General features: G+C 38.0%; 1 protein-coding gene across 1 annotated transcript in view; it reads right to left on the reverse strand.

The window, feature by feature from the left end:
• The window catches only part of LOC145983999 (GDP-fucose transporter, Golgi-like), a 54145-nt gene extending 26671 nt beyond the window's left edge, over positions 1-27474 (reverse strand). Inside the window, exons 1-2 of the mRNA XM_083117277.1 lie at positions 27011-27474; positions 20087-20291 (exon numbers count right to left, since the gene is read on the reverse strand). Of these exons, the coding sequence (XP_082973403.1) occupies positions 20087-20291; positions 27011-27087 (282 nt within the window). The 5' untranslated portion in view covers positions 27088-27474. The remainder of the gene's footprint in view (positions 1-20086; positions 20292-27010) is intronic.
• Between the last annotated feature and the right edge of the window lie 347 nt (positions 27475-27821).

A 27821-nucleotide genomic window follows, 5' to 3' on the forward strand; every position in this document is an offset into this window, starting at 1 on the left:
ACTTTAAATCCTGGAAATCTCCAACTTCTAAGGGGAAATATGTGCAGAAGGGACGTCCCTCAAGTGTGCATCAGATTAATGTTTTAAATATTCTAATATCAATGGTATCTGTTCAGCAAACAAAAAAAAGAAAGAGGAGAGGGTGGGATTTGAACCTGCGACCTTTCACACTTGATGAAAAATAAGGATAGCAGCTCCTAACCAAGTGCTCTACGCTAACTTAATGACGTTATACCCTTAAAAACATGTTGACGTTTATGAAGACTCCCACCTTCCTGTGTTTCAAGCACATTTTCTTGACAAGTCGTGTAAAATATGTGTTTTTGAGAACTGTTCGATATTATGCAAAGTATTGTAAATAAAATGTCGCATAAACTCCTCACAAATTTGCTTCTTTCTGCACAAACGTGATGGCAATTTCCTCCAGGTGTAGAGAAACTCTATTCAGTGTTTCAAACCCCCCAAATTTCAAGTTGAGCAAGCAGGATCGTAAATATCCTACAAGGTTCTTTTTTAAATTTATTATTTCTGTTTCATTGTGTATTATAATACCTGTTTATAGTTTCTAACTTCATGGAATGTGTTAAAATGAAAACCTATCACCACAGCGTTTTTTGTCTAGTGGAAGGACCTACTCAAAGTTGGCTACTCTCACCTGAAGCGCAATGTTGCTAAGTTTACAATTTCGGGACTTAGAATTCTTTCGGGGCGGTCAAATAACATGTTGCGAAGTGTACTTTAGATCACAAGATTATACCATAAAATAGCATAAACTATAGGTCTCGTGCCACAACTTGAGATCTGGGGGGAAAGTATTCGAGTTGACCGTGGAGGCAGTGACAACCCTCATAATGAGTTCTCCACCCTTCAAAAGCAGTGTTTGCAACCGCACTAATTTATTGCTATTCTCAATGTATGTTACCAGAATGCTTGATAACCAAGAGCATTTCTTAGCAAAGCTGTATATACACTACGTTCTTTTAATTGAAAAAAAAAAGTATATCGACCTTCTAACCTATTACGGCCACATTTGCTTTGTATGTAATGCTGCAAGCTCCTCTTCCCCCCATTTCCTTCTCTCTCATTTTTGTAATGGAAGTTATTGGGTTAAAACGTCTGTCCATCCCTCTGACATCATCAATGCGTATATACGTCTCTTCTCGATATACTGCGTGAGGCACCTAAAAGTACCACCTGAAATAGCGAAGAAACCAGAAACAGTAGCGATGTGAGGTTTGCGGGAAACAATAATATCAAATGGGGCTCGTAAATCGGAGGTATGGGGTGGGTCGAAAAATATCGACAAATGGGGCATCTGGAGCGAAGTCATATTTTTTTTAATGGAACGATATAGAATAACATGCATAATATAAAAGAGCACACGCAGAGAAACACAACGCCGTTGGTCTCATGCATCTACTGCACATAGGAACGAAGATATGGCCATGTGAAAATATGTAAACAAACTAACAAGTGGCCCACTTGACCGTCAGTACCATGGCATGTAAGACTTCTCAGGTGCCTGACAGAACTGCCTTTACGCAGAGCACGTTTTGATAGCAGGTCCACGAGATCGTGTTAGTTCATAGCAAGCAGTCGTAGTGGTAAGAGCGAAGATTATGGTGTTCACAAACATAGAAAAAGCAGACATGATCCTGATTTATGGGGAATGCCGAAAGAATGCCTCAGAAGCCTACCGTGTGTACGCAGAGAGATATCCGGACAGATGACAGCTATCTCGATGTCTGTTTGGTAAGTTATTTATTAAATTAAGAGACACCGGAAGTGTAACACCACGACCACGTGTGCAGAACAAGCCAACTACAGGAGAGGCAGGTGCAACAAATGTTCTCGCCGCTGTTGCTGTGAATCCGCACGTTAGCTCCCGTGAAATTGGCAGGGATGCTGGGATGAGTCAGCGAAGTGTATTGTGCATTCTGCACACACACAAGTTTCACCCATATCATATCTCCCTCCATCAGGAACTTCACGGGAATGATTTTGTGGACCGTGTTCGGTTTTGCACATGGATGTTACGACACGACACACCCGATTTGACACGTATCCTCTTCACTGACGAGCCAACTTTTACCAATCATGGAAATGTCAACCTAAGGACTATTGGTCGGTGACAAATCCACATTGGCTTTGCCAAGTGGAACGCTAGTGCCCATGGAGTGTGAACGTGTGGTGTGGTATAGTGGGTGAACATCTCATTGGCCCTTTTTTTATACAAGGGACACTGAATGCAGACCGATACATACAGTTTTTACAACATGAACTGCCTGTACTATCGGAGGACATACCACTTCAGACAAGGAGGGAAATGTGGTACCAACATGACGGGTGCCCAGCTCACAGTGCATGACGAGCTACAGCATGTGTGGAAAATACATTTCCAAATCGTTGGATTGGACGTGGAGGGCCTGTCAAATGGCCGGCTCGTTCCCCAGATTTGACACCGTTAGACTTTTTCCTGTGGGGAAAGCTGAAGGACATTGTCTACCGGGATGTGCCAACAACTCCAGAGGATATGCAACACCGCATTACTGCGGCCTGTAGGGACATTCCCTACGAGATGCTACATTCTGTGCAACGATCTTTGCGTGGGCACCTCGTTGCCTGTATCGCAGCTGACGGCCACCACTTTGAACACGCACTTTGACAGGTTTTCGCTTCTTACACAGTGGTTCTTCAACATACTGTCATGGTCATTTTCATTAAGCTGTAACACTGTCAAATACATGGTGCTGACGATGTCTACTGTATTTTTTCTTCAATTAACACATTCTGTCTTCATCTTGTCCAATGGCTTCCGACATCTCATACTTGTACATGCCGTGGCGTTGTGTTTCTCTTTGTGTGCTCTTTTATATTATGCATGTTATTGTATATCGTTCCATTTAAAAAAAATATGACTTTGCTCCAGATGCCCCATTTGTCGATATTTTTCGACCCACCCCATACATCCGATTTATGAGCTCCATTTGATATTATTGTTTCCCGCAAACCTCACATTGCTACTGTTTCTGGTTTCTTCGTTATTTCAGGTGGTACTTTTAGGTGCCTCACACGGTATATATATATATATACAGGGTGATTGGTAATTCGACCTATTCCTGGAAAGGGGTAATACTAGAGCACATTTGCAACAAATTTGACCCTATGAACCGGGGGTCAGAAATCAATGGGTTTCGAGTTATTGCAGTTTGTAGATTTTCGTGACATATTCTGACTTGCGACCAAAAAACTACTAATTGTGAAAAAACTACTACACTTAATCGACACGTTGCTAACAGCTGACGAATGAGTGGCTACTGGGGAAAAAATTCATGCCCAAAATTCCCATGCCCACAGAAAGAAACAGTCATTGGTGCACAAGTAATGAATAAATTTGGAAATTATCGTTTAAATCGAAGAGGATTACTCAAAAAAATGGTAACACACTTAGTGTAAAAAATACGGAAAAAACTTCCTCATTTCATAAGCTCTCCAAAAAGATACAAATGTTGTCAACTGGCACACGGGTTGGGGGAAAAATCTGAATAAAGAGCGGAGAAGGCATGTTGTAGACCTCTTTGTAAAGTGAAAAGAAGTTGTTGGTTGTGAGAAATAAAGGAACGAAAATGAGTGGAATAATAATGTTATTTACCATTCTCATGATTCCAGGTTGTCAGAATTAACTGTTACAAAAACTACAAATCCTGTTCAAATTGCCTCCCCTGGTTACGTATGCAAGCACGCTGCCAGCGACATACTTCAGAGACAGTCACTCGCGTTGACATTCTGTCTCTTATGTATTAGGTGGCTGTCACAATTCTCTCTCTCAACTTTTCTTGGGAATCCACTGGTGTACTGTAGACTAACTCTTTCATGTGACCCCAAATGCAAAAGTCGCATGGCGTAAAATCCGGACTCCTCGCCGGCCAGGGTTTCGGGATGCCTCGACCAATCCATTGCATGGGATAATTGTTTTGCACACCCTGGAAATAGTGGGCTGGGCAGCCATCATGTTTGTAAATCATACCCCATCTTGTGGCGAGCGGCACATCCTCCAGCAGCGTCGTCAATTCTTCCCTTAGGAAGTTTTCGTAGGTAATGCCATTTAGGTTTTGTGGCAGAAAGAATGGCCCGATCATATGATTGTGGATGATTCCCATCCACACATTTAGTGAGAATTTTCTCTGGTGAGCATTTTCTTTAGATTTTCTTGGGTTACGACACTTAGAGGCCCAAAAATGCGCATTATGAAAATTCGTAATACCATCGCCGTCGAATTTGGATTCGTCCGTCCACAGAATTCTTGTCAGGTGATGGGGGTCTTCAGTGTCGGTATGTAGTAAAAATCGACAAAAATCCATCCTTCTGACAGGATCTCCCTCCTCAATAGCATGCGATTTTTACATTTGGGGTCACATGAAAGAGTAAGTCTTCAGTACACCAGTGGATTTCCAAGAAGAGTTGAGAGAGAGAATTGAGACAGTGTGTTAACGCGAGTGACTGTGTCTGAAGTATGCCGCAGGCTGCGTGCTTGCATACGTAACCGGGGGAGGCAATTTGAACAGGATTTGTAGTTTTTGTAACAGTTAATTCTGACAACCTGGAATCATGAGAATGGTATAAATAACATTATTATTTCACTCATTTTCGTTCCTTTATTTCTCACAACCGACAACTTCTTTTCACTTTACAAAGAGGTCTACAAGGTGCCTTCTCAGCTTTTTAATCAGATTTTTCCCCCAACTCGTGTGCCAGTTGACAACTTTTGTATCTTTTTGGAGAGCTTATGAAACGAGGAAGTTTTTTCCGTATTTTTTACGCTAAGTGTGTTGCCATTTTTTGAGTAATCCTCTTCGATTTAAACAATAATTTCAAATTTATTCATTACTTGTGCACCAATGACTGTTTCTTTCTGTGGGCATGGGAATTTTGGGCATGAATTTTTTCCCCAGTAGTCACTCATTCGTCAGCTGTTAGCAACGTGTCGATTAAGTGTCCAGGGTGTAGTAGTTTTTTCACAATTAGTAGTTTTTTGGTCGCAAGTCAGAATATGTCACAAAAATCTACAAACTGCAATAACTCGAAACCCATTGATTTCCGACCCCCGGTTCATAGGGTCAAATGTGTTGCAAATGTGCTCTAGTATTACCCCTTTCCAGGAATAGGTCGAATTACCAATCACCCTGTATATTCTTTCCACTAAGGGCCCCAAATATTTTACTTGCGAAAGGTCACAGGAAACTGTGCTACATCGATGGTTGCCATTAGAAGCCTCTCCTTCCTTTTCCACTTGGTGGTAAAGGCCTTACAACGTCCTTGTCACACTGCCAAATTTTGGCACCGTGTGATGTTCATTTATGTATGTTTCGTCTAAATAGTACATGGCTCTTCCAGTGTTTGGACAGTCATGAATATCTCTACAGTTTAAAGTGGGATCCGAACCACTGTGTGCTTCCACCGGGAATCAAACCCGGGACCCCTTCATTACAAGGCGACGATGTTACCACTGTGCCATCGGGGAGGTTCAACTAAATTTGGATTATCCATTGTAATGAAAATACTTCTATAATAACATTAGGTAATCATTTTAGAAAATAATGACAATTGGATTATTTTAAATTGAATGTGATATTCTAAACATTAATATTCTGGAAAATATTTTTCGACTGATTTGAACTCTCCTCCCCCCCCCCAAAAAAAAGAAAGAAATCAAGTTCATATGTAATTGGTCTACAAAATCTCACGAAATGACCTCTTTGTAGAATATAAGAATTAGCAACAAGTGAAATCATCATTACAAGCATCTACATCTACAGTTATTGAATTATACTTGTCAGCACTTCAAATTAATGTATACCATTATTGTTATTGAATACAAATTCTTACATAATATTAATAGTGCTGTAAAAGATAAATTATTACTCATTAAATATAAGCATTCAAGCAATACACTGTAATGAACAGACTTTAATACAATAAAGATGTTAATTAAAACAGTTTAGTAAAATCGTAGGCATTTCAAATAAAATCAAAAAGTTAAGTGTGCATATTACCCTGGTAAATAAGACTACACTGTTAAGAATTGATAACATACATTGCCCTACATGCACAATATATCCATGCCAGTAACTAAAAACTAAAACAAGCACTCCACTGCTTAGGATTTTACAAAACTAATGAAGTTCAAGGACTAAAGAGATGTAACAAAAATGGTGATCAGTACACTAAGGACTAATATCACAAATGATGATAAGTGTTCCTACACATGGATAGACTCTTACCATGTTACAGCCACGCAAATCTTATTGACAAGTGTGTCAGCATATGGCCATTTTGCACCTTTCAATGTATACAGGGAAATATCCCCTTATCTAAAATTCTTACGTGAGAGTTTAAAAAAGGGGGTGTAAAAAATCCATTGAGAAAAGTTAAAAGTGCAAGGTTGTAAAGGGACCTGCACAAGACAAACACAACACATGAAAATGTAAGAATAAACAAAAAACTTCCTCGCAGACAGTGAGAGAGACCAGTTCTTAATACACTACACATAATTCTTAAAGAAAATGTTATGAGAAGTGTTGAGCGATATATCATCCAGATGATATATCGCAATATTGAAAAAATATCATCCAGGCATATTGTCATGATATTTTGGTAATATATATCATGTCAGCAATATATTGTCATGATATTTTGGCAATATATATATATATATATATATATATATAGTGCTGGTGATACATCGTCATGATATTTGGCAATATATATCATGTTGGCAATATATCATCATGATATTTTAGAGATATATATCATATTGGCAATATATCATCACAAAATTTAATCAATATATATCGTGTCAGCAATGAATTGTCACGATATTTGGCGATATTGTGGAGACAATATATTACCGATATCACAATGCAGAAAAAATATTGTACCATCTGTGACAATAGTTTCTTGATGATATATCGCAATATCAAATTTCCGATATCGTCCATCAATAGAAGTTACTAACAACAGCCAATCATGAAAATATTGGTTTGATTTTTTTGATTTGATTTAGTTTATTTTACTTCGCGTTTTGTACCTCTTGGCTAATTTGCGAAGATGGGGATGAGTGATGAAATGATGAAATTGATGAATGGACATTCACAAACAACCAAGCCCGTCCGGGATTCGAACCCGCGACCATGAAAATATTGGATTTGGCTCCAAAGAGCTCTCTTTGCCGAGATTTAATGCTATCCCAAGATACCTTCTCTATGACATTCTTCATATCTTAAACTACTCTCTCACTTTTACATTCCCAACTTTCAGTTTGCTTTTCTTGCTGGTACCATTTTCTTTACAGCTGTGACTCAGTGAGAATTCATCTGCATGTATAGGAACTACTCATCATCATCATGTGTAGAATGAGAATCCATAATAATGTAATTGCCATCATTTATGTTACATCATTAATGCAGACTTGGACATAGTGACAGAGATCAAGAAAGGTAGACAGATCTTTTCTTTTTTTAGATAGTTAGTTCCACAGTTATTTAGCACATGGTTAAATTAATCAACAGATCCTTCTAAAATCTACTCAGTACATAGAAAATGTAGAATCTCCATATGTATCTCAATGTAAACATACATGGAGAATCCTTTGCATTCTTCCATGAAAGATAATACCAGTCAGGGGCGGTTACTGATATTGTTGCAGTGTTACACAACAACCGGATATTTTACCATGAAATTTCATGCTTTTTGTTAGTATTTTTTTCATTGTTTTCCTATTAATATATAGACCACAAACAAATAATTTTACCCTTGATTGCATCAAAAAAGCTAATTCCATAATTCCTAAGCCGACTCGTCATTGAAGAGACTCTGCAACTAACCAAGGTCACCCACCAGGCGCACGCAGGCAAGGAAGAAGACTTCACGACGGACCGGCAGGAAATGCTATGATGCTAATTCTTTTTTACGCCGTTAGAGAGCAACAGCATGCGGACAATAGGCAAAGTATTACTGTCCCGTGTCTTAGAGCAACAGCCAAAATGTCCATGATAGGCAAAGATAAATATTTTCTTTTGGGAAGAATATTAACTTAATTTACTAACCTTACCACCAATCACCAATCCAAAATCAGTTTAAAATATCTTATCGTATACAAATGGAGTGCTTGTTATTTTCCCTGATGTTGTGACGTGGGCGCTGGACTAATTATCTATTGACATAGTTGTGATATTTTGTGTACTGTTGTTAAGTCATGTTCCAACCGGTACCGATACCAATGCTTAAAAATTGTTCAAAATACTGAGGGTGAGTATTCCAGCCCAATTAGAAGCATCGATTTATCAGAGATTTCCTTCAAAATATTCAATAGTTGAATCAGAAAATTAAATTACTTCCTACGTTACACAAAAAACACAATTCTCCCCAATATTGTTGCCGAATATATGGAACTTCAAATTTTGTATGAAAATTATGAATTATACTCCTCGAAAATGTCACGTGGCATTTTGCGGGAAAGACCAAAATGTCCAAAAATGACGTATTTTGGACCCTGCAAAGTATTCTAGGTTAGAGAAGGAACCCCCTGCTGTTTCGAGGTAGACAATAGCGACTACTGACCACTCAGTAATGTCTGGTAAAGAACGTAAGTGTTACGTTTGTCAATCAACTGCACATCTGGCAAGTTTCCACAAAGCTTCAAAGAAAGATAATGTTTCGGAGCCAAAAGAACATCATGGACAGGGTGTGACAGTGAGACGTGCCTGTAATTCGACAATAAAGATGTCAAATAGTAAAATTCAGAAACCTTTCGTTGTTGGAGAAATAAATTGCATTCACATCCAAATGTATATGGATACCGGCGCTAATATATCCTGCATGAGCTTGTCTTTATTTCGGAAATTGGAGGAAAAGGGGGCAAAATTACGTCATAGTAAGCGGAATGTACAGTTAGCCAAGGGGAAAACAACCACTGTGGAACACGTCTTTTTCAATGTAACTTTCTATGGTCAACGGGTCCGAGAGAAATTCTTTGTTTTGGAGAATCCCCAGCATGACCTGATCGCCGGTAGAAGTTTTATGGCCAGAGCGAAGATTCTAATTGCACCAGCATTGAACGGTTGGGCTTTTCTGAATGAAAGGGACGATATTATTCCTTTTGACACAATTGGGAAGAAAGAGAAGAAAACTAGTAACCTAGTCTTCCACCATCATTCATGTAGAAGAGAACCACGACAAAGCAGTGTTGCAAACCCCCAGAGCCGAAAAAGTCAGGAAAGAGACAAGGTTATCGGCAAGGAGAGCAAAAGAAAAAGCAGATCATATTCTGATTAGCGACCTGAAGGATGAAGGTTATCTCCATTTTGAACTCCCGGATGGTGGATATAAATATCACCACAAATTCGAGAAGGATGTGAATGAGAAATTCAGTAAGTTACAGGAAAAAAGGAAAAGAAAATAATCCTATTTGCCTGGTAAGAGAGGACTCCTTCGGCTGTGCAGGGAATGGAACAAGAGAAAGTAACCTTAGTTGACATTAAGGAAGATATAATGACACTAGCTAATTTGGATGATGATGGACAGGACAACGAAGATGAAGAAAGACTTTTATTGCTCTGTTTTCTTTAAACGTCTTTTGAGAGACAACCCTGACATCACTTCTGTTGAACTTCTTGGAGATATAATACCCGAGCCTCGGGGCGAAATCAACAATTGCACTCAATCAGCAATAGAACCTAATGCAAGGAAGTTGGAAGTAAACGAAATAACAACCAGCAATATCAACTTGGAAGATAAGCGATTATGCGTAAGACAGCAACAGAAGGACCCATATTTGTCTTTGTTAATTGCATGCCTTAAGGGAAAGGAAGTTCAATTGGATGAGAAATTGAAACAAGAAAGTTTTTGATTTTCATCTGAGCACTTCTTACCTGGATGAAGATGGGAATCTCTACAGAAACATAGAAGAAGGGAAGGGGATGTTTCCCACGTTTGGACAGCAGCAAAAGATATGGACACCGGATTCCTTGAAACCGGAAGTGCTGCGAATATCCCATGACCAAGTTCACGCTGCAAGTCCAGGGGCAGCTAAGATGCTGTTCAAAATTTTGGAACAGTTTACGTGGAAAAATGTTTACTCTGATGTTAGAGATTACTGCAGATCATGCCTCACCTGTTTGAGATACACTCCAGATTCTTCTAAAAAGATGGGATTCATAAGAAGTCGCAATCAGCCACGCCCAGGAGTGAAATTGTACGGACATTTGTTTGGACCATTTCCGACCAGTTCTAGGGGGCGTTATCGCTACATATTTCTCATTGAAGATTCTTTCAAGAGACACATATTTTTGGCACCTTTGACAACAGTGACAGCTAGGACCATTTCCAACACTTTATTGAAATATTGTCACCTTCACGGCTTTCCATCGATTTTTACCAGTGACAATCAAAGTGTGTCTCGTAGCCACCTGTTTCATCAAGTACTGAAAACCATCAACTGCAAACCCGTCTACATTACTCCATACCACCCACAAGCAGATCTCGCAGAAGCAGCAATTAAGACAGTAAAGAGAGCGATAGCCAAGTTTTGCATGGAACACAGCAATTGGTCAGAAAACTTAGATTCGATCGCATTCAAACTGAACAACCAGGTGAAAAGATGACCGAAGCATGATGTACAGTTTCTGGTGGAAACTTAAGGTGCCGGGAAGAATGGTGGTCAGTTGACCCAGAGACACACCTATGGAGCTTCGGAGGAAACAGCTGGGTAGACTTAACAAACCAGTCTTCTTTCTTTTGCAACATCCCTTAGAAAATAGTTTCTTTAAAGGGACAGTTCTAATTGAAATCTCCATTTGTTAAAAGTTTATTTTTATTCGGAGGCACATATTTACTAGTGAGTGTTTGCACTTTCTGCAGTAATTAAGCAGAGAAGTGCCGCGAATTCACATGCTGGATATTACTCCCACCCTAGGAGTAGATGGGAAGAGGCTTGATCCCAGAACCTCACAAGAAGGAAGCAACCTTGAAGAGGACGTCCTTTCCATGGATGTCAAACTGCACACACCTGGAAATGGACTTCAAGATGACTAATTAGGATGTGACCGGTTCCAGAGATCACAGGATGCAGTGAGGAACATTCGAAGAGACTTATTCCAGAAAGTGTAAAGTGAGTGAAGTGAAGTGGACGGTGTTAGTGTTTTTTTTTTCTTTCAGGCAAACCTCACCAGAACATTGGACACACAGACTTACCTGGGGTAAGCCTTTTTTTTTCGGTGAGGGGAGTATAATACTGTTACAAACAGTATTTGTTTTTTTGTTTCTTTTTTGTGTTTAACTCTGTATGCTTGGGTTTCTTCCATGGTTCAGTGTAGTTTAAAAGAGCCAATAAGATTTAAACTTTCAACCCTCGCCCATGCGACGAGGGAGGAAGTATAAATATGGCCTCTGACAGAGAATGGGACAGTGTGTGTTTATGAACCGGATAGCAGAAGGGAGAGTGTCTCCGGTGGCCTCCCCTGAGAAAGAGCATTCCGAGGCGGTTCTACCAATGCTTAGCTTCCACTTGGCAGTTCTGCCATGGGGCTCAAGTTAGAGAAATGTAAATAATGTAAATTATAGAATTATTGGAAGAATCCGAGCCTTGTTTGTTGAATTGTAAATAAATGTAAAAAGCACATTTCTGCGAGTTTCATCCATCACCCTGCAACATTAATTCAGTAAGTTCTTGCCTGTGATTGATTCCTTGGTTCCGAGCACTCTGGTGAGGAACAGGATGGGAACGCAGGACTAACGAGCCCATTTAGTTGTTTATTTGGATTTTTCCTGCCAGAAGCGGCCTGGTAAGGGTAGAGTGTTGCGGAACAATACGTGCCATATTTCCAGAATCATTTTTTAAACGAAATTAACTGTAAAGAAATTTGAACTGCAGGAATCGTATCTCGTCTATACCTGGAAAGCCATTCCATTGAAATTAAGAATCAACTAATTCCTCTGGTAGAAAGATTAAAGATTTTATATGCTATGTAAAGGATTTAAAAAAAATAATCCTATTTTATTATTATTATTGTACCATAAATTGAGGTTACTTTGGACACTAGGGTCATTTCAGACAAGAACACAATATTTTTAATTCAAATTGCTCCAATACTTTTTAGATTACATAATTTGAGGCTAATTTGCATTTGTGTGTTTATTATGTATGCTGGCAGAGATGGGTCGATCACATTTATCCAATGACAAAATACAGGTCATAAATTTCAGAAATGTTTGTATATGTTTACAAGGAGCTGTCTTGTGCAAAACACATTATTCTGTGCTAGATACAGTATGATTTATATTCAGTAACTGTTTTTATTCATAACATTCCTGTTCAAAGACAAAAAAGGAATAGGATAATTATTTTTTGCTAACCAAGACATCCCAGGTGGGTAAACCAAAATCAATTAAAAAATTGCTATGCTAGTGTCTTGTTTCTAATATCAAGAGTAGTGATTCATTGGGTCAACAAGCTTGAAATGAATTCCTAAATAACAGGGGGAAGAGAACACAATCCCACCTGCTACATTTCTATTAAAAAATACAGAAATCATTCACACATTGAGTATGCAGTATACATAATAACAGAGCAGGCTGTTCTATGGTGGCTATGCTGTGAAACATAGCCACCATGTTTCGCAGCATAGACACCATGAAAGAAAGAGTTGTTTGTTCTTGATATTTAAGTTATCTTATGACATCTTTGCATCAATCATCAGCTCACAAAAATTATTATTACATTAACTTCATTACATATTATGAAACTTACAAGAAAACTGAGGGAACTGAACAGTGCATTTTACAGCTTGATATCACACTAATATCTAAGAAATTTTGATTTTACATTCTAAACCATCTCCTTAAGTCTGAAGTCAGCCCAGCTTGGAGCATGATTTTGAGCACAAATAATTTTAAATACCTCTTTATCAGAATTAGTGGCATGAGAAGCCCTGTAATATTTAGTGTAATTATGCATTATGGATGGAACAAATTAATCGGCACTCTATCAGTAAAATCTGATACTGGAATATTGGCATATCATCAGTACAATTACCAATAATTTTATCAATCTGATATAACTGTAAGTATCTTATCATTTAGTGCAAAATTCTGCAATTTTGTTATATTTTTTATAAATATAAACATATAATCTGCATGATCTAGTCTTTTTTTTTTTTAAATAAATGTCTACATATGAGGGGCAGTCAAATGAAAACCGAACACCAGCTACAAAGTGACAATGGAGTTTGTTTTATTCAAAACTAATTGCCACAAGTTAAGACATTTATCCCACTGGGAGACGAGACGATCAATTCCAGTCTTGTAGAAAGAGGTAGGTCGCCGACGGATCCACAACCTCACCCACTGTTGCACTTCCTCGTCCGAATGAAACTGACGTCCACGAATGTCTTTCTTCAGGTCACCAAACATGTGGAAGTCACAAAAGGAAATATCGGGGCTGTATGGAGGATGTTCAAGCGTTTCCCAGCCAAATGTCTGAAGCTTATCCCTTACCAGATTGGCAGTTTGGGACGGGCATTATCATGCAAAAGGATGATTCCATCTGACAGCATTCCAGGGCGTTTTGACTTTATGGCACGTCGCAGTTTCTGCAAAGTGGCTGCATAGTGCTGCGCATTGATTGTGGCTCCATGCTCTAAGAAGTCGACAAGCAGAGGGCCCTTGCAGTTGAAGAAGCAGCTCAGCATGACCTTACCGGAACTCGTATGGACAGCCTTGGATTTCCTTGGTGGGGGAGAATCGACGTGTTTCCATTGTTGGCTTTGCCGTTTGCTCTAGGGCTCAAAATGGTGGCACCACGTTTCATCCCCTGTGACGATATGTGACAGAAACGCATACTCTTCCTCGTGGAACCACTGCAAATGACTCAGACATGCAGTCATTCTGTCAATCTTTTGTCCCTCCGTCAGTTGATGCGGAACCCACTGCATGCAAATTTTTCGAAACTGCAGGTGATCTTTGATAATGGCATGCACAGAGCCATGACTAATGCCAACCTGAACACGAATTTCTTTCTCTATGATTCGTCGGAATTCCCAGATCAGACCATTGATCCTCGCAATCACATCACGTGTAATGGCTCGATGGGCCGGTCCAGGGTGCGGATCGTCTTACAGTGATGTGCGTCCTTCGTGGAATCTCTTCTGCCACTCGCGCACACTTGTCTGGGACATGCAGTGTTCACCATACACTGCAGACATGCGACAATGAGTTTCGCATGTTCCAGCACCCTCAGCCACCAAAAAGCGAACCACACCTCTCTGCTCTTCTTTGCTTGTCTCAATTTCCAATGCTGGACGAACACACTTTCCACTACGCTCACCTCCTGAGCAATGACGAAGCAACTGAGTGGACCTGTGTGTTTTCATTATGCATTTCTCCTACCCTACAGATGGCAGTATCGATACGTAACAACAGTGTTGCCAACTTTTGCGAGAAATGTGTTTTATGGTGGGTGTTCGGTTTTCATTTGACTGCCCCTCATACATTTATTAATGAACCATCAGGTTTTTCAAGGATTATTTGTAATTTTATACTGAATCAATAGAATATCAGTATCAGCCAAAATTTCACATCAATCCATCCCTATTACACACACACATACAGGGTTGCTACTCTATGACCATGATAAAATTCAAGTATAATTCCCAGTTTTCAAGGCAAACTTTCCAAAAATTCAAGGAGATGTTTTCTCTATTTCAACCTTACATATTACCTCCCCTCAACATCCACACACAAATATCTTAATAATACGAGGGTGGGGGAGTAAGTCATGGCAACCCAGTAATAATTCATATTAAACATTTGTTATATACAACTGAAAGAGTATCCATTATGGATATTTTGTTGGTAGGAATTTGAATTTGAGTTGGTGTTTTAAGTCCACTTTATGCACAGTAAGGCTAATCGGGACTGGACCTACAGCTCAAAGTGGGATCCGAACCACTTGTGCCTTCACCGGGTATTGAACCCGGGACCCCTTGATTACAAGGCAATGACGCTACCACTGCGCCATGGGGGAGGCCCCTTTGTTGGTAGGAATCATGAAAGAAAACCCAAGCAACCCTGTGACATGCATATGTATTAATGTGCAAGTTACAAAAACCTGTCTGACCCTGTGACATACACATGTGAACATGTTACAAAAACTTGTCTGATTATGACAAACCTTTGAAATAATCTCCCGCATTGTCCACAGCGCGCTGCCACTGCGTGGTACACAATATGTGACCCGCATGGACATTGAAAATGCTGTGCGACAACAGATCACCTGCTTCAGGCATGGTGAAGAGGATGGTGCTGCCAATGGTATTCGATGTCTTCCACATCGATGACAGCATGCTGTGGACAATGCGGGAGATTATTTCGAAGGTTTGTCATAATCAGACAAGTTTTTGTAACATGTGCACATGTGTATGTCACAGGGTCAGACAGGTTTTTGTAACTTGTACATTACTACATGTGCATGTCACAGGGTTGCTTGGGTTTTCTTTCATGATTCCTACGAACAAAATATCCATAATGGATACTCTTTCAGTTGTATATAATAAATTTTTAATACATCCTTCGATTGTCGAATTATTACTGGGTTGCCATGACTTACTCCCCAACCCTCGTATAAAGGGTCTATGTGATTCCAACATCCAAAAATTATAATTCAATTAAACGGTATACGTAATATAATTAAAATATTTAATTTAAGATGCTGAGTTTCTATTTACAATCAGAGGCGCAACCACAAATTTTTGTCTGAGTGGGCAGGGAGAAAGTGCCAGGATAAACATACTAATACTAATAATAATAATGTTATTATTATTATTATTATTATTATTGATATGTTTTATTTTACTTCACTTCTTGTGTCACTTTTGGCTAATTTGCGAAGATGGGGATGAGTGACATGATGAAATTGATGAATGACAGTCACAAACATCCATGCCCAAGCCGGGATTCAAACCTGCCGGAACCAACATTGTTGTTATTATTATTAATAATATTAGTAGTAGTAGTAGTAGTAGTAGTAGTAGTAGTATCAAGGACGTTATTACCATTGTAAATTATGCAAAAAGGGAGTAGAAGTTGGTGCTAAAGCATTCGAAATATGTTTCACATTATGCAACATGGAGCAACGTGGACACTAAATTGTGTACATATTCAAAGTTTCTTTAATACATATTTTATACAACATATATTATTTAAATACATTACACAACCAATTTATCCATCTCACAATAAACCAACAGCAAAAATGACAAATTGTCTCTGAAATGTGCATGCTCCCTTTCCTCAAAACAATTGTTCATGCATTTAAAACAAAATCAATTAAGACAAGTGTTATTTCTCTGTCTGATAATTTATTATGTACACTGTATTATGGAGAACAATGAAATAATGCGAGCGAAGCAAGCAAGAAAATTTTTGGATCTAATTTCTTGCAAGCTGAAATCAATATTGATTTAATAGGATGCCAATGCATTCTCTCTTTTACAACTTTTGTGCCTCTCCAATGGTGTAGTGGTAACATCGTCGCCTTGTGATCAAAGGGTCACAGGTTCGATACCCAGTGGAGGCACATGGCAAAGTGGTTCGGATCCCACTTTAAACTGTAGGTCCAATCCCGATTAGCCTTTCTGTGTGTAAAGTGGACTTAAAACCACAAGTCAATCAATCAATTTTACAACTTTTTTCCATTTAGATAGTTCGGCGCCCAGGGCCGACTCCCGCCTCCCCCTAGCTATGATTATAAACTTGATAAGACTAAAAAAAGCAGGAATCGCGAGGGAAGCGAGCAAGAAAATTTTACGAAAATAATTTTTATTTGCATAAAATGTGAATAGGATTTGGATTAATAAAAGTTGTAATTTTTCACGTTTACGAGAAAAATTGAAGTAGAATTCATACATAATTCCCAGAGTCAATAATTCACGCATAATTCCTGGAATTCCCGGTGAGTAGCCACCCTGACATATATATATAGAATATCACAACAGAACACGTTCAACTCTTCCTACTTCTATTATGATATAAATCTTCCAAGAAAATCCAAACTGACCCCAGTTTATGGTAATTACTATTTCTCTCTCTCTCTCTCTCTCTCTCACACACACACACACACCAACCCACACTCTCACACATAGATCTATGCAAATGCAGTCAATAAATTGAAAGAAATGTCATAACAACCAAATAAAAACTATACACACTACATATTCACTCTATGTAAAGTAGGGTTGTGGTGCATTTATATTTGTCAAAATAATCATGCCACAAACAGAAAAAATATCAAGATATTTAAATAGTTTCTCATTATCCGGCTATTGTTTTTTAAACTTCACTACAATACAACATGTTATAATAGTTACAATAGTGTTACAGGTTGCATTTTATTTGAAATGTGTTTTTCATTATCTTTCTCAGTAAATACATAACAGAACTATGAAAAAACGAATGTACTTGTAAGTAAGAAATATGAAGATGAAGTTCTAAAATGGAAGGATTCATAACATTTACTTCTGCAATTGTGAACAATAATCCGCCTTGCTCTAAGAAATGAATGGATTGGAACCAGTTCAAAACATAATTGAGGAGAGAGATCAGTAAATTTCAGCTTGATGACATCGCTCATGCAAAGTAAAAACTTCCTAATATTTAAACATGCTAATTGGTAAAGAAAATCCAAAGACAATGCAGAAAAGAAATGGAAGAAAATGATTTTTTTCCATAATGTGCAGTAGTGATGTATGTGAAATGTGACATTTTTTTTTTTTTTAAGTTGTTTGAAGAAATTGTCCATTATACTGGTAGTTGGGAATTGCTACAATATTATTTACAGAATACCTAACTTTACTAGAATTTTCATATTCTACACACTCTACTATGTATATAAGTGGTTCCCAAACCTTTTGGGGTAGACTGGCCCATTGCTGTCCTTAACAAATTTTCAATCTGCCTCCCTTATTACTTTATGTAAATACCTACAAAATTCATGATAGTAACATGTGCAGACTGCCACAGTTCAGCAGTACAGTAAGATATAATAGAATGTGACCCTCTGTGGAAAAGCTAAGGCATGAATCCACAATAGTGGTTTTATTGAGACAAGACTTCCTTTTTGGCTGGTGTGAAGTCTTACTAATTCTGAACAATATCAAATTGAATAATTCTTCTTTCATGAGTTCTGGAAAGTGTTTCTTGAAATTTCATTTGCTTTAAGTCTAGGTAATTTTATCCAAGTGAACAGTGTGCAAGGAACACATTATACCTGGCATGTAGAATCTAGTTGAAATGGGTCAGATTAATTTGTGTTCCATCTGTATAGCCGATATAAGCATACTTGTGTACCCATGCCCCGGCTTGGACTCGAACTCGGAAACTTCAGCGGCAAGATTGAAAGTTGACCACTTAAAGTACTCATATTCTTTCGTATTTCTAAAAACTAAAAATATAAAATTATTTATTACTTACGTAAAATGAATATCTATTTTGTACACCAACAATGTTTCGGGAACCACTGTTCCCTTCTTCAGGTCCTATATTTCTGCTATCCGAAAATTGCCATAGCCTCGTCAATTTATACACTCGTCAGGAAAAGGTAAAGGTAAAATATTTGGAAAACGCTAAAACCTTTGCTTGACCCAGGCTCACTGCTATTTGTTAAAATAATCACTATAAAACCTTCCACTTAAAAACCAAGTTAAAATTTTTAAAAAAGAAAAGATGGTCCCTTTCTGCCTGTGCTTTCCTTATCGTATGCCATGCATACAAAATAGATACTCATTTTATGTAAGTAATAAATAATTTTGTTTTTTTAATTTTTAGAAATACGAAAGAATATATATAAAAGTGAGTAAGTCGCACAAACCTGAAGTATGAACATAATGCAATCAGCCACTGAGCTTGCAGACAAGATGCTATCTAGACATACAACACGGTAAATCATTCTTGTTTCTACCATTTACTTCTTCATCTTTCTAATGAAGGTACAAGGTATGTGACAAAAATGAACATCACAACTTGTATGAAAATGTTGTGAAGTGGTGTAGGTTACGCCCAGGGTGAGCCCTGGCTACTTGAGGGATTGCAGGTGGCAGACCTTCCCTCAGATTAATGGGATAGTAGCAGCACATTAGAGACAACACAAGTAAGCAGTTCCGGACCAAAGCAGCAAGGCTATCTGGTGTGGAAGAGTAAATGGTGGCACAGTCAGTGGTTGAGGCTGAAGGTTGTATTGGCTGCAAGTAGCTTGCATGTCTACATCAAAGTTGACCTGCCTTGAAGATGTAGTTCAAATGAATTTGAATATATGAAACGTGTTAATTTCCTTCAGAAAAGAAGTTAGATATTTTCTGTTTTTCTTATGGTGCATAGTGGCACCAACTTATATGGGCCCATACCCAAGCAATAATTTGCGGTGTTATTATCATTGTATTTGTTATCATCATTCATGGTGGAGTGATTGCTTAAATCAGTAAATAACAGATTTTTAAAAAAGTTAGGATGCATTGTTGATGGGCATTAATATCATAATACATGGAATGGAGTATTTTTGAGAGTTTTTGTGAACTTATAATTCAAGTGTTTGAGCCCACCTAATGTTCTTGAAAAGTTAGCACCCTTGATGGTGTATATAAATATGCATATCATCGTGTGAGAACCAGAGGGACATAACTCCAATTTATCAAATTTACAGGAGAGAAGAAAAAATGTATTCTTAGGAATATGTTCGACTTAAAAAAAAATCAGTAAATTGGAAATACATGACTCCACCTTACAGCTAAGGATGAGAAGTGGAGGTATGGCAATCTGACTCCAATTAGAGATCTTCAGGTGAGATTATTTAAACAAAACTGAAAATCACATTTTTGGAGTTACATTCCTATAGTTCTCATATGATGATATGGTGTCATAATGTTTCTATTAGACTAATATAGTAATAATAGTACTTCCATACTATAATGTCAAATTACATCAATTGTCTGACCATCAAAGCAAAGATTAGTTATATTAATGGAAATATTTTATAGCATACCTTTCTCATTGTGTCTACATCCAAAGGATTTCCTTCAGGAAACTTGATAATAGCTGGAAACACTTTGGACAGGTTGCTTAAGCAGAAACAAATCACAGATGAGACAATACATTGATACCAAGTCACAAATAGAGGAGCATCAAGGTTTACAACTTGGCTGCCAAGTAAGGTCTTGTTTATAAAAACTGTTGATATGGAGATTATCCTGAAATTAAAAAGATAAATTACAACATAGGATAGAAAAGAGAAAGAAGGGTGGCTAATAATAAAATGAAGTAAATAGGAAACATATACCAAACTAAATGGAATGGTTGATATTTCATGCCTTGGTATATGATCACAAGAATACCTCCATGTGCCCTTCATTTCTGATACATGTGAACGGAGGTAAATCAGATGTTTTTCTTACACACACACACACATGAAAAGAGACAAAAAAAATTGCACAAAAAGTACACTGACAAAATATTTATTCCACTACATGATGTGAATGAATGGTTAGCGTTGAGCAAGGTAAATTTTTTTACGTGCTTCAATTTCAAATTATGTCTGTTAACACATACTTCACAGTCTTAGTGAAACTGGACATTTTCTGGAGAACCATTTCCCTCCCCTTCCATATACTCTCAAACGATTCTTTGTTTGCGAGCAAACATTTGTAAACTATTGTCTTGGATATGGACTGCTGCTGCTGCTATCTACTTCCCAAGCGTGGGGTGCGAAGCATCACTACATGCTTTCAGGAAGTTTTTTAATGCTCTTAGCATTTAAAAATATCCCTAAATGAATTAAATACTTCATATATAAAATCTGGTAACCCATCTTCAACCCTTGCATGAAAATCAGCAAAAACTCCTGTACCAGTCAGTCAGAAACTAACAACATTTGCTCATGTAACCTACATTTCAAATCATGATTTCCCTGGTAAATAATACTTAACGAATCCTTTAACTGTGCTAATTAGTTTCTCCAAGCTTCAATCTTACTCCAACAGTTTCCAGTATTCTAAAGCACTTACTAGCACTGCTCTAAAACTTGAAAAAAATCATTCAACATTCAAAATCATTACCCAGACAAGTGCTGCTATCTTTTAAACATTTACCATTATGCTCAATTATACATTGTCTTTCTTTCTTTGAGTAGAAATTTCTTTATTTACAGGCTGTTTGCTTACATAATATTCCATAATGGCCCACATGGCAGAGTGGTTAGCACATCGCACTACCATGCTAGAGGTCGTGGGTTCGAACCCGGGAATGGACGTTTGTGAGTGTCCATTCATCAATTTCATCATGTCATCACTCATCCCCATCTTTGCAAATTAGCCAAAAGTGGCACAAGAGGCAAAGTAAAATAAACTAAATCAATGAGCATAATATTCCATCCATTTGTGTTTAATCCCCTAAATATCCTTATGTGAGTAGGTTAGGCAAGTTGACTGCAATGCTTTAGGGTCATTCCATGGGAAGTCACCAGAATTGTCCGGAAACGGGTCGCCTCATAGTAACAGATTGTAACAAGCTTTTGTGCATGTATAGAGTTAGTAAGGAAATATCATTGTGTGAAATATCTCGTTTCAAAACATAATACATATTGTACAGGGTGCCTCTAAAGAATGGGATCCTTCAAAAAAAGTACAAGACACCGACATTTTCACATAATTGTTAAGAAACAACAAACTGAGATAGAAAGTATGTTTTGGCTTTATTGTACAAAGTAAAGTATACTTAGTTGTAACGAAATGTAGATTTTGCATTACCTTTATGTGTGTATGCCCAGGAAGTGGTTGAAATTCATTGTCGTTAAAATGTGCGGCAGAAAATCGGGTAAGTTTATTAATTTCCCCCCTACTGAGGAAATCAGCCAAAGTCTTTATATTTATCATAGTATGACTTCTATGTATGGTTCATCAGCACACACCCACATATTGCTGTTTAATGTTTCTGGTTATAAATTACAGACACTTTTTACGGTATGTGTGGGAAAGAAAGTGCAAAATGAGGCTATTTCAGGAGTTAAAATCTTGTAATGGGAAAGGTGGCAACACTATGCAGGTGGTATAATTGGAAACACCTGAACTTTGGTATTATTTACAGGAAGTATGAAAATTGCACTCTGCCTCACTTGGTATCTGTTGCGGACATACGAAATGCGTGCAGTGTAGAATGTCCGTAATACGGAAGTTTCTAATAATCATATCCCAAGTCAACTGGAAGTTGTAAGTGGAAAGTAATTTCAAGGGATCAATCTGAGAGTTGCATTGTGGAATATAATTTTACATTGACAGTGATGGTTGTCAATTTAGTTCACTGAAAACAGCTCATTTGTATGTCGCAAATGCAGTGTGAATACATTGCACAGTTGCTGAATCCAGAGTATAGGTTCTCCCAGTAACTGTGCCAGGTGGTGAAATCCTGAGCAAAATGTCAGTGTGTGGAAGCCAACATGAATCTTCCTTGCTCGGCAATGTAAAACTCTGTGCAGGTCCGTGAGGGTGCATAAATTTGACACTATGTTCACTGTTGTCATGAGACACTAATGTAATGATCCCCAACCACCACTGTGAATTGTACACACAAGCAACGTATGATGAGCTGTGTAGCATTATTTTGCCATGTGTTACCGGCACGTTGGATACTTCTTTAGATATCACACTAATTTCAGTTCTTGTAATCATGCTGGATATGTGAGATTTAAGCATGCGTGTTTTGGTTAGTGGTATGAAACAATGAAGACTTCTTGTTCCTTCAATGCAAGTTGCTTGAGCAAATCGTGGCTTTAACTTGTCTGTTTGCTGTTCAATTTCCTTAGAGCTGACATAGAAAACCTGAATATTCTTGATTGTAGATGCAAATTCACATAGTTGCATAGGAGTTAGAATATGATTGTTGTATGGTCTTTGTATGCTTGCCCTAGTTGCCAACCATTTCACTGTGGCACCTACACCATCAGAAGGTCCCTTCCCATGACAACTAGCAAAAAAGTGCCACTCTGCTTTCAAACCGAAATCCTCCTCATGATGACAGAGATTTATAAATTTTTTCCTGTTCTTGTATTGTGCAGAAGATCCAACACTGAAATACACAATTTTCCGTATAGCTGGGAATCTGTTTCTGAGAATTGAGAGAACTTCTTGTTGAAAGGAATAAAAAGATGCTGTGTCATGAATCAGATGATCACTTACAGCACACAGAGAAACTGTACTAACAGATGATTCATTCCACACATAGGCAACAAAAAGATGAAGTGTGGCTTGAGAATTTTCCCAGTGAAATCCTTGCTCAGCATTTTGGGCTATAAAAGCATAATTCTCTGAGAAATCTACTAGAAGGATGCACTCATCATCTGCAAGCGATGATTTCCTTGTTGACAAAAAGTGGCTTTGTGCAGAGGTAATAAAATGGTGTCTGGTTAAGGCTGGAATTCTTTCAAGGAAAGTGGCAATGAATTCTTCTGTTGTTTGTATGACTGATGTGTGTGTGCTCCAGTCTGTAGTGACCCACTGATTGTATGTTATTTCCTCATGTTCTGCACACACATTTTCTAGGTACTCCTGCACTTCGTAGCTTCCTGGGCAGTTTGTACATTCACCAAACATACTCGTACAGTCCATATTTGATATATCACAAACACATTTTTCCATTATAGTAAGAAGTTTGACATGGGGTTGAACAGAGTGCAACATGGGCTTCATATTCTGGTGTATGATGCATACACACACACTATGAGTTCCACCTGCTCCTGGAGAACACACCATTTTGGACGTAATTCAGCAAATTTTGAGAACCCCACTTGCAAGTTTGGATGTTCATTTTTAAACAATGCATACAACTCTTTTAAATTGCACATTACCTGATTCTTTCGTTCATGCACCCTTCCTCTGTCAACCTTCACAGAAATGATGTCTTTCTTTCCTGCACATATTCAGCTGTTTTCATCATTCTCATAAAATTTGCAGCAAGCATCAATGGTATCCACATTCAGAGCAATGCCAGTCTTTGGTGAAGGCAGTGCCAGTATTCCTTTCTCAGCTCTCAGTTTTTTGGCTGTTCCTACCATGTACTCAGTAATGTTGAAATATTCTTTAACCTTTGTTGCTTGCCAACTATGAGGGGCAAGTGTGAGTATTGGAAGCTGTTCAGCTCTTTAAGACGATGAATTTCTGCTGAAGTTCTGACATGAGAAGGTTTAGGTCGCGTTCAGCAGGAGTTTTTGTAGCCTCAGCAGATTCTTCCGACTCTTCAGGGATATGTAAAACTGCTGCAACATGCTTTGTAATAGAATATTGTATTTGTTTCATTTTTGCTCTTCCATACCTTTTCCTCTTCTCTTCGTTCACATGAGTAAGTGTCTTCATGTCTGTGTTTATTTCACTTTGAGTAATCACACACAGAATGAATGTCTTCCTGTCTCTAAGTACAGTTTGTTAACAAGTCTTACTGTTCTTCACACTAAATAATCGAAAAACACCACTGCTCTCACCAAAATATTACGGTACACCACCAGAAGCCAGTCTCATATCACACAATAGATTTGGCAGGAAAAAAAGTGTCCTGAAATTCACATGAAATGAGTATCAAAATGCACAAATGTTTCAGAACTTGCATTAACTTTTTTGTTTTGGAATACACTCTTTTACAGGTGTGAGTGCATGGGTCGAGGTACAACAATCTTAAATATTTGAAACGAAAACTCAATTCCGCATTATATGTAAAAGCAGATATTAGCAGAACGGCAGTACACATAATTCAGTATTCTATGAAAATGGTTCAGAGTGCAAACATGAAATTTCTCCTGAGGAACATGTTGGAATAGTACATTATTTTACTGCTACTCATTTCTTCTTGATATCTTTCCCTCATATGGAACTTTGCACCCAAAAAGAGTGCTTTTTTAGCTTTTTCATATTTTTAACATACATGACACACTTTTTAAGCAAGAAGGAAATATATTGCAGTCTTTCTTTTTAGTGTGGAGACCCCACACTTTAGGAACTGTTCTTGTGAGAACTATGAAGAATGCACTTTATTTCCTTCCACTTTAAAATATGACATACATTTCGACATATATACCACATATATGTGTGGGAAGCTGCTTTTTCGGTTATCAAAAAGACAACCACAAATTAATATAGTTGTTACCAAACTGAACTTTTTTTCATTGTATATATTTCCTTTGCATAATATAACAACTAGAAATCATATGTCATTTCTTTTCGGTACGCTACAAGCATTTATCTTGTACCTTCGCGCTGTACGTTACCACGTCACTACACACTGAGACGGTAACTTTAATCAGTCCTGTAGCCCAAACTAATGACCGTAGACATAAATAATTTCACAGTTTTCCATAATACCCTCAGACATACATTTGTGCAAAATTTTATTAATATTGGAGATGTAGTGGCGACTACCATTTCGGTGATTTGCCATGGAATGACCCTTTACTACTTCCCTACTTCTTTCTCTGCTTTATGTGCAGCCAATCTGAAGAAATATCTTATATGAGTAGGCTAGGCAACTTCCGTTTGGTTTAGTATTTACACATTTTCCTTTTCGCTATTTACATTTTAGACCAAAAAAAATAACTCCACAACCAGAATGACTTCTGCAGCCTCAATTGTGGAATGAAATTTTTGCTTCGCATGAACATAACCTAATCTAATCAAGTTATGCATGTTCTACAAACTTCAAACATTAATTCACTCTCATTTTAAAATATTTTTCCACTTTGAGTCTCACACAGACTCCCTGATATTGTGTAGCTGTTAAGTTGGTGCTCATAACCATCTGTACAGCATGCAAGGAAGTGGAAATGTTTGCATCATTTATGAAGATTATAGTTTCAGTGAATGTTCCTGTTGTGGAAACTTTATAATAAGTAATTTTTGTGTGGTACTATTTATCAAGCCATAGCATCATTGCTAACTCCACGTGACATAAGCTGCATGAGGGAATTATGTATGATGAGTTGGGTAACTGTTCAATCTCCGATCAACGGATTTCTTCATTTTTACAGAAGAAACTACTTACGAAAATAAAGTTTCTGTAGCATTGTCAAAGTTCGTGGATGTATTTTCTTTCATCCTTGAATCTATTGGACCGGGAATTCATGTACTTTTGAAAGGACATATATATCCGACACACAATTGCCGTTGCTTTTACTTGCTTCCTCTATGTGTTGCGTACGTTCGATGACATAACCCCCGTCAGTGTTTCCAATCACGCTGTTCTTTTGTAAGAATATGAAAAAACGAAATATACATTCCTGATATTACTACGACCCCAAATTTTAACTATGTTTGCCTAACCTAACCTTACCGTGAATGGTTCATGGGGCTATTTATGAATGGTTTGTGGGGCTATACGTGCATGGTTCGCAAGATTTTGGAACCCGGAAAAAAAAACTAACACGAAAGTAGGAATTTTTCGGTTAAGATGGTTTGAAACACTGCATACCCACAGATGATAGACAACGCTAGTCAAGATTTGCCCGCCATATTGCCTGTAACAGAAGCGAAAAAACAACGAACAATAAATACTCGTAATGTGAAAAAATTACAATTATTTCAGTGAAAAAAGCAAAATCCCACCTTAAATAATGTTTCGCAATGCATATTAGGTAAGTACGAATGTAAAAAAAGACGAAATGGACGAGTGAAATGTGTTTTCCCTATAACAGACTGGTACCTAACTTTACTATTCCTCAAATCTTTAGAAGTTTTGTCCAGGATAATTTATGAAATGAAATGTTCTATTTTCCACACTACGTCGACTCACACAAGCTTCCTTCAAAACTGTACTACTCACAAGGCAACAACTTGAACCATTTGCCGGCAGATAAAAGAAAACTCTTCCCTCCGGTTGTGTCACGGTGGACTGTTACAACATTAAGTTAAATTCCTAATCCATTGAGTAAACTCACCAATAGAATGTAATTACTGTAGTAATATGAACATATTTGGAGAGCAAGCTTTCGCGTTTTATCATGTCTTCTTCCATTGAAAATTTTATGACGTGACAACCAGTTTTTCTGTAAACATCACCACAGTTTGTACCAATGGAACGACAACATAGTTATAATCGGTGTTTATCTCTTTACTTTAAACAGACTTGTCTCTGATTGGCCACAGTTGTTTATGAACGCAGAATTTGAGATCCTACTCCAAGTTAGCATGAAGACTAACCAGGAGTTATGCATATAGTTAAGTCTTTTGACAATTTTTAATGAGGAACACCTAATTTATGAAGAATAAAATCAATTTTTCGAGACCAACATGACGTTTATATTAAATTTCACAAGATGTAAAATCTGCAAACCCCGAACAGGAACGTACAACACATTGACAACCACAGACTACACGCTACGCTACACGGGTGACGACGAGACACAGTTTACAACTCTGTCAACAAAGTAACGTTACTGCCATCTGTGGCCTCAGAAGTTGACGATCACAGCGCGCATTGGTGGAAAAGTAATTTTTTGTTTGTTTTAAACAGTCTCTCCGAAAGGTACAAAGTACAGACTTGATGTATGGCCTTGGCGGAAGTGACGTCACCTAGTACAGTTCGAAAGCGCCAAGGCCGCGTCCGAATCGGCAGCAGATGTCACCTAGAGCACCGTTCCATCCTGGGACTCATGCTACCTCCGTTGTCCGAATTCGCGGCAGACGTGGAGTCGGAGGGGAGAGCAAAGAGGCGCGACAGATGCACGCTTGAACTCGCTGTGACGCTGC

This window comes from Lepisma saccharinum, chromosome 2, assembly GCF_977018435.1.
Source record: "Lepisma saccharinum chromosome 2, izLepSacc3.1, whole genome shotgun sequence".
In the NCBI taxonomy this organism is placed as follows: Eukaryota; Metazoa; Arthropoda; class Insecta; order Zygentoma; family Lepismatidae; genus Lepisma; species Lepisma saccharinum.